Here is a 15,708-nt window from a genome sequence, read left to right on the forward strand (position 1 = left end):
AGTATGACCCTACTACTATGCTGTTGATTTGTTCTAATTAGCAAACATGTTTTCCTGTATTTATTGTTTGAGAAAAAAGCCCATGCATCAAATAATATAAACTATATGTCTTCTATAAAATGCTTTTGTGAAATAGGGCACTGAGGAGTCATATTTGACAAATTATAAAGATTAAAGCTAAAATATATGGACAGCAATGATCAATGTATATACATTAACAGATGCACATTTGAAAGACAGCAGTGTTCAAAATTGCATTGTCTCACACTCATTCAAAAGAAAGCTTACACATAAATCTTTTTACCTTTGGACATTCAGGACATTCAACTTTGCGTCCACCCTACAAAAATAGAAGAAGAAGATGAAGATAAGGTAATTGGAAAACTTTGGTTTTGTTAAAGGAGGTACCAGCAGCACCTTTCATATTCAGTGGGGATGGATTTTCATAAAAATATTAAATACTACAATTAAGACTTCAAAATGGAAATGAACCCATCTAAGGCTGTCTTCCTCCAACAGATAAAAGTCCATTGAATCCAATCTTATTTAGCAAACACTTAATATTTCCAAATTTTTTACAGAATACTGTGAAACTGTAGACTTCACTTTGTATCAGTATCTCACCATTTTCAAAGGCCTCATAGACCTAATATAGGCTTCTTTCTTTTCCCAGAAGGAGAGATCAGGATATTCTCCAGGTTCCAACAGTAAAGGGATTCCCTGGAAACCAGATTCTTCATACAGCAGCCATCTACAAATAGAAAATAATAGGAAATTCCAAGTTGAGTATATTCTAGTTCAAAAAACCATAGTACATGACTGTAGCACATTATTAACACTAAAGAGGCACTGCTTTGGTCAGTATCCAGATGGGGGACAACAAGGGGTTAAACTTAATACTTTCCATCTATCAACAGAACAGATACTTCACCTTCACCTTCCTGCTGGACACATACATTTACACCCAAGACCTGCTCTAGCAAGCTGTCCTCAGCAGAAGGGATGTGATTCTGAGATGTGAGTAAGGAGTGTGATAGACTGAATGGAACCCAAGAAAGCCCCATGTAAGATGCTCTAAACTTGTAAAAGGAAAACAAGACATATACAATGAAACTTTTAAAAAAATCCTTGGGCTTCTATCCTCTAACAATGCAAACCTATACATCTACTCAGTAGTAAGTTCTACTGAATTCAGTGGGAGTTACTCCAGGTAAATGTACATAAGATTGCAGCCTGAGCAACATTTTTCCTGCTTTTCACCATCTGAAGGAATTTGTATTATGGAATTTTACTACTGCAATTATCCTGATATTGTTATGATTTTATTGATGTTTTATTGTTGTTGTTTTCCTCTATTTTAACTTTTGGAAGCCACACTGATAATTACATATTGAAGGGCAGGGCAGCACACAAACCTGAAAGACAAATAAAGTTACTATCAGCAGTTCCATAGAAATGTTGACATTTACTAAATTTCGAACATCCAGTGCTGCATATACATATACAAGTGCCAGCTTAAGCTACATGGACTATTATGACAGGGATACAGTTACTTGCCAAGGCATGTTTGTGGCTTCATTCACACCCACTCCTACCATAGGTATGTAGAACCCTGTATGTGTGATGCAGAGTCCATGAAGGAGAAAGACTGATTCTTATATTTTATCATGTTTGTAAAAGCTAATATTACTTTTAAAAGGGAGAGAGAGATGCATTATGGGGAACACATTTTGTCCAGGACAGATGGAGGACCAAAGGGAAAGAAAGGTGAGGACAACCCAAGTTGAGCACAACTGTTTTTTAGGCACACTGTGGGTTGCTCCACAAACAACACACAGGAAATAGCTTATTCCCAGGGTTGCCATGTCCTGCAAATGTACTACTAATCCCCCTGCTAAACAATTTCTAACAGTATTGGCAGTATATGAGCAGCTATCCATAGTAACCTAACAGTGAACAGGTATATCATTTCACTATGTTCCAATCCAGTTCTTGGTTTACTCAGGTTAACATATTGATATATATTCCTTGAACTGTAACCAGTACATAGTGTTTATTATACAATTCTGCACATACCTGCAGGTAAGTGAAATAATGTCGAGTCCCATGCCCTTGTATAAACCTTTCCTCCTTTGTCCTATGCAATTTCATTTTAATTCTTTTGCTCTAGTCATACACATTTGAAAGTTCACCAATACTATTCTTGTACATCAACCAGAAAGCTTTGTCTCATAGGCAGTATGGAATTTTTATAAATACATAAATAGATACATAATAATCAACTCTAAAGAGCTTCTAGGTCATTTATCACATTTAGTCAGCATCTGTGTAACAAAAGAATGCAATGCGGGTACATATACTAATGATGTATTTGGAATGACTTTGTACTCCATAAAGTGCAAACTTTCCCATTATTCAATCTACTTTAGTACAAAATAATTCAACACACATGGTTACAACCAACAGTTTCTGGTTTAACTAGATATATTCCTATTCTTAAGAGCTCCCAAGGATGTATTACAAGATGACAGGAATGCAAAGTATATTACTGAGTTATCATTTGGTTATTCTGTTATTCGGACCGAGAGGGGGAAACTTACTTTCTCTCCATAGCCTTGCTCCAGAAACTCTCCAAAGCAGATTTCAGTTAGTACAAAGGATTGCAGGGGACAAGACAGAGTGAGAAACTGCTAGTGGATATTTCTTAGTATGCCTGGTATGAATTATCATAATTTACTAAGGGTGGAATCCTATGCAAGTTTAGACAGAAAAGGTTCTACAACTCCCAGCATGTCCCAGACAGCATGTATAATGCTATTTCAGAATCTAGGTAATTGACACTAACTGCAGAAGCATTTTTTAAATCCATATGTATCCATATACTTACATGCCCCAATGCACTCGAATGGAGCAAGTCTTTGGGGCAGAACCAAAACGTGTTTCTTCAGTGTCATCAAAATATGAACTTGCAACACCCAATCCATTTGGTTCCGTAAACAGGTCAATTTGGCATATTCTATAATCCTGCAAAAACAATAAAATGAAAATTAAAAAGCATAAAATGTGTAAGATTATTGGTCCACTAGGCTTAATAGTGAACTGAACTGAGGTTGTCATGGATCATAGTGAACAAGAGTTGATCTGACTTGCAGCTGACCTGCCAAGAAGATAATACACTTGTGAATTGATTTGGTTGCTGTAGATGTTGTGTGTGTACTGTCCATGTTGCACTGCTTGAAAGGCAAGGAAATGTCTCCTCAAGAGAAAAGGTAGTAAAGACAGAAAGAATGAGTTAGATCTGTGCCAATGTCACAGCTCACATGCGTGATCCACCCTTACACTTTTTCCAGTTTTCCTTTCTCCCGCCTTTGTTTAATCTGTCTGTAATAAAAGGGGACTGTGATGCCCATTATCCTGTGCAGGGCAATTAAATAAAACACATAGCCACTGATTTATCCAGGTTGCTGCTATGTTGAACAAGTCTGCAGCATGTGGTCAGAACCAATTGCACAGATCCATTTGACCCAGCTGTCCCTTCTGAATCTGGCTTGATGATTGCACAGAAAGAACTTATGCAATGGGCACCATACGCCTGAACCTTTAAGCATTAAAACCCTGGCTAAAGGCTCCACCACTGTTTCTGAAATATAAAGGCAAATGTATAGTAAGAGATCCATTATTTCACCACATTATGCTATTATGAATTTGACCAAGCAAAAAACCCCATAAAATAATTATTTATAATGATAACAAACAAACAACCACTTAACTAGTGTTGTGGGAAACAAAACTACCAACAAATCTTTATAACATGTTAGGTAATGTGCAGGATTCATTTATCATTCTGCTGCACTTAAAAGTTATAAAGATGATCCAAGGCCTAGGAAGCAATTTAGTCTACTAAATTAGAACTACAGTTAAGGTACTGGGTGGTTGATTGGTTACTTGCCTTTACTACATGCCTGATTGAACCAATTACTGCAGGCTCAGGAGATGTGCATTCATCTTTGTTGTCAGATGACTCTTCTCCCCAAAGGTTTGTGAGTTCTATTTCTCCTTCCTCCAGAGGAATTGATGGCCCTTCAAAGTTTGGCTTTTCATACAGGATCCAACTATAACATAAAGTACAAACAAAAAAGATGAACCAATGACTTTTGCAAAAAGCCTAGCTTATAGTAAAATTTAATTTGAACTAAAACGTTTAGTTTGCCATTCTCCAAAGGAAAAAAAATAAATAAAATTGCCTTCTCATTTATTTTGCTTACCAAGCTTAGTTAATGTTAAATATAAGTTTCTGTCTAAAGGAATTCTTATAAAGTTTTGCATGAGTAATTTTGCAATATTCTACAGCAAAAAAAGTGAAAACCAAGGAAACCTAAGCAAGCGCATGGCTACAAAGGGCAGGGCCTTCTCCATGGTAGCTCCCTGATTAAGGAATTGCCTCCCCACTGAGAACCACTTAAATTCAATTCTGGCACCCAACTCTGCTATCCTTTTTGTGCCAGGTTTGCTGCCCCGTTTTCTGAGGAATTCAGTGACATTTAATGACATATGGGTAGAGGGTGGGAGATTTTCAGTCCAGATGTTCTGGAAAAAACTGTTTATTAAAATTATTTAAACATTTGTTTTAAATTAGGTACAACAGAATATTTTGTTTTGCCATTCTTGTGTTTTTTATCCATTGTCAACTGCCCAAGGAACTTCAGCTATTAGGCAATATAGGATGAAATAAATGAAATTAGTGATAAATGAGTAATAAATGAATACATAAATTAAATAATTAATACAAACATTTGGTTCAAAGTTTTTTCCCTTATAAATTCTTCCCCACATCATTGCCCAATGTTATGGAATTTCTTCTTCTGATAGCCACTATGTGATGCTTACATTAGCCAGCAAGCTGCTCCCCAAACAGTATGAATACACATGTGCCCTCTCCCACAAGCGAACACATTGCACAAGATTCTTGTCACTAGAGATATAATTAGCAGAAGAAAAGGAAAACTGTGGTGAAAGAATTTTATAAAGGGAAGCAATTTTTATAAGTACAGCTTTCAAAATTCTCTTCAAAGGGGACTGGGCATTCTTGATCATCCAAGGAGGCCAAGTGCTGCAAACATTGTGGGTAATGGTGGCAAACAGCAATCTACTTGCATTTTTAATTTTCATACAGCTGTGAGCTAAAATTTTCTTATTACCTGTGTTGCCTTGCTTTGCGCTAAAGGAATTTGATATAAACTATGGGGCATTTATAGGAGACAATTACAAGAAGGATGTTACCCATGCTTTCCATATTGTAAACGTCCCAGGTATAACTATACCCAAGTTGATTTTACAGTTTATATAGCAGAAGATTAAAGACAAAGCTGTGTCTTAATTGCAGTAAAAATGCAAGAGCAGCAAAGAAATAGACTACATTATTAACATGCAATGTAAGTCAGAATTAACCACAGAGGCACAGCTATGTGTTCAGATATTACAGCAATAATAGTGAAAGACTGCTAGTAAAAGAAATTCTATTTCTTAATATATGAACTGTGCATGAATTGTCCTTATAGTGATACAGTTTTGAAATAAGAAAATTTGAGAGGAAAGAACAAATAAAGTATGGGTTTTTTTGTTTTGTTTTACTCTGTCACAACCTTTTAAGCATCAGTGTAAAAAAGAAGCCATATAATTTACTGCCTGCTATCTGACTGAGGAGATAGCTTCGAGGAACAGACTCACCATTTGTCCAATATAGAAATATTACTAATTATTATTATATTACATTTCTATACTGGCCATAATCCAAGCTCTCTGGGCGGTTCACACATTTTAAGTCACTCATCCAGATTTAAACCAGGCCCAGTCCTGATAAGCGCAGGCATTTCAGGCTATACAGAATATGAACATACTTCACCTGGTGCAACAGTCACTAAAGAAGATCTAGTGAGAACCTGGGGCAGGCTGATGTCAGTCTCAAAAGATCAGAATCAGAATGGAGATTGAGAAGGTAGCAGGCTGGAAATGAGGAAACAGATGTCCAAGCTACTTCAAAATCACAGAGCCAGAATCAGGTCAGATATCAATGGCTGTAAGTATTGTGCTTCAATCAGATACAAAAGGCAGATCAAAAGAGCAGAGTCAAGACCCAAAGTTGTACCAAAATCTAGACAACTAATAGAGACACATAGTCAAAGGCAAGAGATTAAGCAAAGAGATGATTGAAGAAGACCAAAGGTATAGAGCTAGAAGGAATCATAGGCCATGAAAGAAGACAGACAAGTTTGATTAGTGCATCTCAGATAGTAGATTCTATGCAGAGCACAGCCTGGTCATCTTTAGGTTTATAATAACTAGGAGCATGATTCTTCCTCTTCTGTTTACCTAATGGCACCTCTGCATTCACAGAAGAAATCTCCCAAAAGTGATCTATGAATACCACCAATCCAATGACCCCTAACTGGGTATGTGCCACATGCACTGTTATCCACTTGTCTGTTTCCAATAATGGCAGCTCCCTCTGCTCCCCCCGCCCCATAAAATGGCCTGCTCCTTTTCAGGATCCTAGACTACAGATTACTTTTAGAAAAATCATGAGTGTTTTGTGTCTGAACCTCTAATAGGAAGTGAGCAATTAGATAATTATATGTGAAGTTTCTGCATGTGATAGGGAAAATTGTACAACCTATAACTGCATAGAAAATAATACAGCACAGCCAAGAATGGGAAATTAACATTAGGGATGTGCAAGGAATCCATTTGGGAGTGGAATGTATCAGATTTCCTGGGTTCACCCTCCTCATGCAGGGTCAGCTTTGCTGTGCAAACAGGGTCCCTCTTCCGTGCCCACTGCTGCCACCACTAGCTGCTCTAGGCAGGGAAGAAGGTTGAATGCTGGGAATGGTGTCTGGCACGGATGCCTCGAGCACCCCTCTTCTTCATCCTGCAAGCCGCTCTTTGGGCAGCTTCAGCTGACAGGAAAGGTTGCTGGTTGTGCAATCAGCACTCAGCAATTGTTCACAGACCTCCTCTGAGCTTAGCTCAATTTGCAGGAACAGGCCAAGCATGAAAACAAGTCTGCAGATGCTAGAGGAACAGATTCCAAAGGGGGTTGTTTCAACCCTAATTAACAAATCTAATTTGCAAATCTGAACAATGTAACATTATTTTGGTTTGATGGGTTTTCATAGGATGTGTCTATCACATGAGATGTTTGTACAAAGGAGAGGAAGAACAGGATCATTATGAAACAAGACAAACAACCTGAAATTTCAAATTGATTAAGGGGTCTTAATCGATTTGAAGAATCAGAGGAAGAGGAAGAATCAAAACAAAGATTTCCCAGACAGCTCAATTAAAAAATATTATCTCTAGGTATCTGTTATGGCCTTTTCCTCATAACTTTCATATTATACATCAATTTGTGGAAATATGACAGATCCTATAAATATTTTTTTTAAATCCTAAAAGTAATTTGCAGATGGTAAAGAACTATATTGTATTGCCAATGGTGATATACACCTGAACTTTCTTAAGTTTACTTTTAAATAATGATCAGTGCAGGAAGACAACTGCATCTCTTGCATTGAAACCAATCTGGTTTGCCTTCACTATCGAACTGCTATGATTCCATGAACTTTGTAAATTTTATTAGCCTTGTTTTACATGGCTTTAGCTTCAGCAGGGTTTTGCTTAGTGGCAGGAATTTTGCCATGGGAAACAGCTTATCACTTCATAATCCAACAATGTAAATAGCTTGAAGTTTTCAATCAATGTTGCTGGAAATGTTTTAAAGAGATACCGAGCATTCAGTAATGGTAATCCAGCTTTCCTGTTGGTCAACTCAAAGCCAAAACCAGTAATCATTTGACAGAAATAAGACAGTGTGGTAAAAAATGAGGTTACTTAAGTCCACAGGATAAACTTTTAGAACATCAAAGCAGAACAGTAAGAAATATGAGCAAAGTTGGCAATAAACTTCTACATGCTTTAGATCAAGAACTGTGCTTCTTGGGGCAGTTCAAAACATGCCTTAACACAAGTTCTAACGTTGTTTAGTCGAACTAGGCCAAAAAAAAAAAAAACAGGTATGAGGCCAAGCTGAGAAGTATACACTGAAGGAACAAATTAAAGCATGTTTAAACATAATACAGCATGACTGAGTTTAGAACCAGGGTTAACAGTAGGCATTAGGACTTTATTCTTACCATCCTCGGATGATTTTAACTAAAATCACAGGTGACAGTATCCAAGAGGTGCAGTCCAACACATCATGAAAAACTTCAACAGTGTTTTTAGATGGATCTGGTCTACTGCAAATCACCATCTATATTATTAAAAAATCATTTCAGTCTGTATAAATTTAACAAGGAAAATTAGAAACAAATAGGTATCCACTAAAGAAAAAGATTACCTTTCCAGGCCTAGGATTAATTTTATTTGAGTGATTTACTGAAAAAACCTGTTAAAAGCAGAGGAGAATAAACCATTAAAAATCAAGCAGAAAACAAGATACATTCTACTTACTCATATAAGAAAATATTTAAAATACTGGACCCTTTGGTTAGAGTATTTCACATGAAGAGATATATACCTCAAAACATTTTAACAGCCATCTTTTATATTTTGTGTTATTAATATATAGTCCTCTTAAGGGATTTTACAGTTCAAAATTACCCTACTCTGTTTTAAAGTCTAATTGATGTAACATCACCATTTGAAGTCACCCATGTAAAACATTTAGCAACTCAGTTACACCTCAGTTGTAGAGATGTAAATCCAACAGAGCGAAAGATTTTATGAAACGCTCCAATCTCCATGCTTTGCAGGAGGGATGTTGAAGAAAGATGCTCAATACACTATAGGGCAGTTCCAGTGCTTAGTAATCTTTTCTGGTTCTCTCCCCCATCAATAGCTACAAGAAGAGGTTAGGTGGAGTCTCTGGAATCTCAGAGGGTATTTCTTTGGTGAATGGGTATTTCCTTAGTTGATCCTTCTGACTCTGCCACTGAACACTACTCATCCGTCATTCACCCTTACACAATTACAAATTCTGGTGCTAACTGCGAAGTAAATTAAAAAAGGAAAAGGCTAAGAGCTACAGGATGCATTTTTCCTGTGTAAACATTACACCTTTAAACCTTTTCAATAATCATTACTATTGATGTTCAGGTGCTGTTAAATCCATTCCATCTGTGTTTCATAGATCATCAGTCATCTTTTGCTGCCCTGTCTGTTCACTGATGAATTCATATTTTTGCACAAGAATTTTGTTCCTCTGCAAATGCACACTCAAGCGAATGTGCATTAGTTAAAATTCATTAGTGTTAAGGCATAGTACTGTTAAAGAGCACTTGCTTCTCCAAATAAACAAATTGTATGAATTCCCCGCCTGCCCCTGCTGGCCCAAACAAAGTTTGCCCCCTCTGCCGAAAAAAAGCTGGTTCATTTGTAGAATTTGTGTTGTTGTGAACTGCCCCGAGATGTTTGTGATGGGATGGTATACAAACGTTTTAAATAAATAAATTTGCAAGTCAAATTCTGAAATATATAATCAATTCACTTTATTGCAGACTTCTCCAACCTTTCTAAACATAACTCATGCCCTTCCATCTGTCTATGAAAGTTTGCACATTTGTTCTCTGGTACCACTTCTATGCCAAATGCCATTTTTATACAAATTATCAAAAAGACATGGAAGAGAAGCAAATCATTTACCACTCCTGTTCACCTGCAGTAGTTGAACCCTTCATCTATATCTATCCTTCTGGAATTTTTCAAGTTTCTTAACTATGTCATGTGTTATTTTGATAACTGCCCACAATAAAAACCAGGTGACAAGCACAACATCAAGGCTGCTCTTATGCTGAAATTTCCTACATCTGATACTTGGCAAGTTTTTCCCTTCAGAAGGAACAAGTGTCTCAACAACTTTCATCTAATGCTACCAAGTAACAAAAAGAGTATCAGCAGTTTCCTTTAAAAGTAAACCAAAACATAATGTTGCATAGCACAAAAGCATGTGGAATTTGGCAGGCACAATCCCCTCCTAATGATCCACTATGCCAGCAAATTTCATCCAATTCTGCCACACAGATGAAGTTGTAGCTATTTGTTGATATTCAGTTTTAATCATTGAAAAACATTAAAATTTGGTTTTCCAAATCGAGATCCAAATCCAAGCTAGGCAGGTCTCTGAATCAATCCAAGCAAATCAAGCAATTTTCTGTATCACCAGACTGTGCTGAAAACCAAATCTTATGGCTGGTGCACACTCACAGTATTATCATACCTGTAAGGTCTCAAGACAATGCCTCATTAGATTCCCTTAATATCAACCTCAAAATATTTAGAGCTTTTCAGGGCAAACCTTTCCAACTGACTAAAAAACAACTTTCTTAAAAGCTAGTGACTTTCGAAAGTCAGTATCCCAGTTTCATATAATCAGCAACTGAAGCCTATTTGGTAAAACCATAACACTATTAAACATTTCTTTATGTGCTTCTATTTAAATCATTACCCTGAACAGGCCCATGCAGAAGACTTTCTTAAGTAATTTTAGAAGACTCTTTGGCCATTAAGGAAACACCTGTGCAGCAAACGAATACGAAGTGTGTAATAGTACACACTCTGGCCACACAATCATTGGGTTGTATCTAGTGGTGTCATTCTATCAGTGAACAGCTTCTACCACAGGGAACTGGTTTTGGCTGGAGGGCTCAGATGATCCCCTCACAGTTCCTTACAGGCCAGCTAATGTCTGAGCCTTTGACATGTCAAACATCAGCACAACTAGGATTTTCAGCTAAGGACCCAGCTTTGCTACTTGGTGACTTTTCTAGTTTGCACATAGCAAAGCTGCTTGATTAAGGTGCAAAGCAGCAATCCTTCACTCCAAGCTACAATTTGGACTGCTTTGCCTACCCTGTACCTTTCTCCAGTGGAGAAGGGGGTCATGGGATAGCCAAAGGCTATCAAACACAATATCAGTTTGACAGGCAAATTACATAAAAACATACTGCATTAAACTCACCTCTGTATCTACAAAACTATTTGCTTCATGTTGTCCAGATTTCAACCAGCTTGAAAAACTGAGGTCCAGATTTCCAAAGTTCGGCATTTGTAAAATTCCCTCCTTTTTTGCATCGTCAGTTTGCATATAGCTTGGAGCTTTGAACTCTGAAATAGACTGAATAATGAAATGAAATGAAAAACGAAAGGCTGGTTATTGATAAAACATAATTCAATAATTAATCAGTATGACTTTCATGCTTGTTCTATTACCTCTGATTTCTGAGCAGTATCAACTATTACAGGAGGTGTTCCTGAAGAATCAGCAGTCACCTGAGATGCAAAAGAGGTTGTAATAGCATTTACTGAAGTTGCAGATGGCCTGAAAACATTTTCGTTAGCTGTGGGTGTCAGCAGGCTTAAGAAGATGGGACTACTTTCGATTCGAGATCGCTTAATATTGCCATCTGTACTATCCTTGCTCTCTTCTCCACTTTTTTCCTGTGTCAGTATAGGATATCCTCTATTGGATGATTTCAGTGACTGGAAAATAAGGCTATTTTCAGTAGAGGCACGCTTGGGTTTGACTTTAGCTTCAATTTCTAGGCTTTGCAATTTAAGCTGAAGGGATGGGGCTAGGTCTTGTGCTCTGTCTCTCTTTATTCCCAATCCAACTGTAAATATATTGGGATCAAATATTTTCTCTAAATGATCTTCATGAATTGGAGGCATAGCAAAGTGAGGGGCAGGAGATTTTGGAAGCTTGGGCTTTTTCTTTTTCTGAGGTATACAAATAGAACTGTCCAGATTTTTCAGTGTTTCAGTAAACTTCGCCATGTCTGAAGGAGAATCACAAATAACATCACTGTTACCAGCTTTAAGAACATCACAGCTACTGTTCAAATCTTCCAGTCCACTAATATTTTGTTCAAATACCTGTCCATCTTCCAAAACTGCATTTGTCATACTTTTGTCCTTGTTTTCAATCTGAGGGGTCATATCACACTTTAATTCTGATATTCCAGGCACTGGGTCAGATTGAATGAGACTTTTATCTTTATCCTCTGTACGTGGGGAACAAATGTCTATGCCCACACGTTGTTTTCCTCCACTTTCAGGAGATCTGGATCTGGCATTCATTCCGCTGTTACTGTTTTGGGAAGTCTCCGTTTCTTCACTCAGTTGTATGGGTGTAGTTTTAGGTAGATGATTATCCTTGGCTAAATCTGCTTCCATTTTTTTAGGAGTGAAAACATTTGCTTGATTATCTTCTACTTTACCATTTTGATTAAGCTGGGAACCAGCTAGTTTCCCAACTTCCTCATTGATTATACTGCTTGACTGAATCCTTCCCTCTGACTTGATTTTTGTATCTGAAGAAGATTCTTTCACTTTTGTACCATTCTGCAATGCTTTCTGGCGGTTGCTTGCCTTAGTTGTTATTTTGTTTGACTGTTCACTTTCAGGATGCTGTTTCCCAAACTTCAGCTTTGCTCTGCCAACAAATGTATTTGATATTGCACCTTTTTTCGATGTGGAGAATTCGGAAGATTGATTCTGATTAGCATGTTTGTTTTCAAACATAGATATTTTATTGGCAATACTGAAGTTAATTTTAACTGTTTTATCCATGGAATCTTGCTCATTTTCTATATCTTGTGTTATTTGAGAAGCCTTAAAGTTTAACTCAATATTCTTTGGTTTAGCCGGACTAAAAAACAAAAAAAGTAAAACAATTAAGTTGCAATTTGTATCAACAACTTTCATTCAGAACAACACCTTATTTTCAATATACAGTGCAATTCCCAACTATCTACTCAAATGAACACTACAGTAAATATACACTCTATTGAACAGAATGGGTCTTATTTCCAAGTAAACATATATAGCAACAAAAATTATGGAATGTGGGCTGCAGGCAGCCAAGAAGAGAAAAAATGCTCTAGCATGGGCTCTAGCATGACTGCCACAGAACCTGGAGCATTGATTCTAGAGCATTCCCCAAACATCTGACACTTTTAAGGTCCTGTTGAGTATCTATGAAGCTCTAGGAACAGGTTCTCTGGCAGGAATTATGGAATACGTTCCTAGAGTTGATTTTTCCTGTTTTTCCACCCTAAAAATGTTCTACATGACAAGAGTGTAGGATATCATGATTGTTCAGGAACACAGTGCATTAGAGGTGTAAAAAGGATTAGAAGCCAATATTTTATGGATGGGTGGGTAACTTGAGAAATTCTTCTGGGAAGTGTGTTAGTTTTATACAATCAAAACAGCTGGTAGATCTCTGAAATGTTCTTGGGCAGGGATCCTCAAACTTTTTCACCAGGGGTCTAGTTGAAAGGTGCCAGTGCTGTGTGTGGGCCGGAAAGGTGGCGCCGCTGGCATGTGCGGGCCGGCGCGGGGGTGGCACGTGCAGATGTGTGCGCTGAGGCGTGTGGAGGCCACGTGGCGAGGGGAGACAAGGCGCAGGCAGGGGTGGGCATGTGCCACAAGGCAGGCACACAAGGCAGCGGCTTCCTTGCTTGGAGATCATTTTCTCCAAGCAAGCAAACTGCTGCCTCCCCACATGCAGGGCAAGGTGGGCAGTGGTGGGCGCATGTGTGGGTGCGGCGGGTCCAAATGGGCATGGCGGGCTGGATAAATGGGCATGGTGGGCCGTATCCGGCCCCCAGGCTGTAGTTTGAGGACCCATGTTCTTGGGCAAGTATTAGATTTGAGTGAGTTGGGTGTGTATGAGAGTGAGGTATACACAAGAGTGATAGGAGTGTGCAAAAGCGAGCATGTAAGGCAGGCATGTCCAAAGTCCGGTCCGGGGGGCCAATTGCGGCCCATTTTCAAATTTCGAGTAGCCTGCAGCCTCTTCTCCCCGCCGGCTCAGCCTGTCACTCATCCCCGCCGGCCAGCGTTTTTCCCTTCACCGCACAGTGGTTCCCGCAGCTGTCCCCTGCTGCCTCCTGCTCCTTCAAGCCTGGTGGTTATATTTCACCAGAAGATGACAGTAGACCTGAGTCAGCACTCTCGCTGCGTGACCCTTGTGACACAAGGCTTGTGTGCCCATTTCTAAAATGGTGACTGTAACTAAAAAAAGGAAAGTTGACAGCGAGGGCCGCCACTTCCAGGACAAGTGGAAATTGGAGTATTTTTTCACTGAAATACGAAACAACTGTGTCTGCCTAATTTGCCAAGAGACTGTGGCTGTTTTCAAGGAATTCAATATCAAGAGGCACTACCAGACGAAACATGCTAACTACAACAAGCTAACCGGGAATGAACGCAGCAAAAAATTGAAGGAACTGGAAGCTGCTTTAATGGCACAGCAGCGCTTTTTCACAAGAGCCTGTGAGTCAAATGAAAATGCCACAAAGGCAAGCTACGAGGTGGCAACGCTGATTGCCATGCACTGCAAACCTTTTACTGAGGGTGAATTTATTAAAGACTGCGTGATGAAAATGGTGGAGAAATTTTGTCCTGAGAAGAAGCAAGAGTTTGCCAATGTTTGCCTGGCTTGTAACACTGTGGTACGGAGAACTGAAGACGTTTCATCAGATATTAAGAGACAGAGGCAAAAGGAGTGAAGTTTGACTTTTTTTCATTAGCCTGTGACGAAAACACGGATGCATTTGACACCGCTCAGTTATTGATTTTTTTTGAGAGGAGTGGACAATGACATGAACGTGAGTGAAGAGCTACTTGACCTCCAGAGCCTTAAGGACCAAACAAGAGGAACAGATTTATTTGTTTCTGTTTGTTCCGCTGTAGATGACATGAAACTTCCATGGAATAAAGTCACTGGGATTATTACGGATGGCACACCTGCCATGGCTGGTGGATTATCAACCCTAGTCTATAACAAAGTCAGCGAAGAAGGAGGCAAATCTATAAAACTCCACTGTATTATTCACCAACAAGTTCTCTGTGCCAAACATCTGAAATATGATCATGTTATGAAACCGGTGATGAAGGCTATTAATTATATTCGTTCCAAAGCCCTGTGCCACCGCCAGTTTCAACAGTTTCTACTCAACATACAGGCTGAATATGGAGATGTTGTGTATCACAATGAGGTAATACACCTCATTGCGCAATGAGGTAATACACCCCCAGCGCAGACTCAGTTGGGGGTCTGCGCTGCAGTGCTTCTACTCTCTTAGGGAGGAAATCAGACAAGTCTTGGCAAAAAAGGGACAACCGATGCCAGAGCTATCTGATCCTGTTTGGCTGGCTGATTTTGGATTTTTAGTTGACATAACAAGACATCTGAACGTGCTGAACACGAGCCTTCAGGGGCAAAATGCAGTGGTAAGCCAACAGTATTCATATATCAAAGCCTTTGGGACCAAGCTGCTACTTTTCCAAAGGCACCTGTCACAAACGCAGCCCAATACCACACATTTCCCATAGCTGCAGGAAATAATGACTAGTTTTCCACAGAACAATAGGAGTGCGCAAATAAGGAGGTATGAAGCAGACACCTCATCTCTGGCTGAGGAGTTTCAACAGCACTTTCGGGATTTTGCAGCTATTGAAAAGGAGATAACGTTTTTTTCATCTCCTTTCTCTGTGGACCCTGATGACACTCCAGACCACCTGCAGCTGGAGCTCACTGAGCTGCAGTGTGATGCCGAGTGTCGCAGTCGGCACCAACAGCTCCCTCTTGTCAACTTTTACTGCCAGCTGGATAAAGACAGGTTCCAAGAGATTCGAACATTT

General features: G+C 38.9%; 3 protein-coding genes across 5 annotated transcripts in view; 1 reads left to right on the forward strand and 2 right to left on the reverse strand.

Moving 5' to 3' along the window:
* Positions 1–1,571, forward strand: part of RTN4IP1 (reticulon 4 interacting protein 1) — a 47,326-nt gene extending 45,755 nt beyond the window's left edge. Inside the window, exons 9-11 of one of the 3 annotated variants that reach the window (XM_044427092.1) lie at positions 319–372; positions 677–781; positions 918–1,569. In XM_044427092.1, the coding sequence (XP_044283027.1) occupies positions 319–372; positions 677–781; positions 918–980 (222 nt within the window). In that variant the 3' untranslated portion in view covers positions 981–1,569. Of the gene's footprint in view, positions 1–318; positions 373–673 lie in introns of all 3 variants that reach the window. The other 2 variants (XM_044427083.1, XM_044427076.1) reach the window with 2 other exon arrangements.
* Positions 1,572–3,612: 2,041 nt separating this feature from the next.
* LOC123021879 (beta/gamma crystallin domain-containing protein 1-like) lies at positions 3,613–8,365 on the reverse strand. Its single transcript, XM_044427115.1, has 2 exons — positions 8,193–8,365; positions 3,613–4,112 (listed from the first exon to the last, which is right to left on the reverse strand). Exons 1-2 carry the CDS (start codon positions 8,309–8,311, stop codon positions 3,893–3,895), a joined length of 339 nt encoding a protein of 112 aa, XP_044283050.1. The 5' UTR covers positions 8,312–8,365; the 3' UTR covers positions 3,613–3,892.
* Positions 8,366–11,250: 2,885 nt separating this feature from the next.
* Positions 11,251–15,708, reverse strand: part of LOC123018843 (beta/gamma crystallin domain-containing protein 1-like) — an 85,389-nt gene continuing 80,931 nt past the window's right edge. The window contains exon 4 of the mRNA XM_044421320.1: positions 11,251–12,706. Coding sequence (XP_044277255.1) covers positions 11,251–12,706 — 1,456 coding nt within the window. The remainder of the gene's footprint in view (positions 12,707–15,708) is intronic.

This window comes from Varanus komodoensis, unplaced genomic scaffold (genome assembly GCF_004798865.1).
Source record: "Varanus komodoensis strain SLA01 unplaced genomic scaffold, ASM479886v1 scaffold1, whole genome shotgun sequence".
NCBI lineage: Eukaryota > Metazoa > Chordata > Lepidosauria > Squamata > Varanidae > Varanus > Varanus komodoensis.

Bases quoted from the DNA above. Each gene is read 5' to 3' on its own strand.
- LOC123021879 (XM_044427115.1), bottom strand. From the start codon at position 8,311: ATGGTGATTTGCAGTAGACCAGATCCATCTAAAAACACTGTTGAAGTT. The intron at 4,113-8,192 runs GTAAGAATAAAG...TTTATGTTATAG, and splicing joins GTTAAAATCATCCGAGGATG to TTGGATCCTGTATGAAAAGC.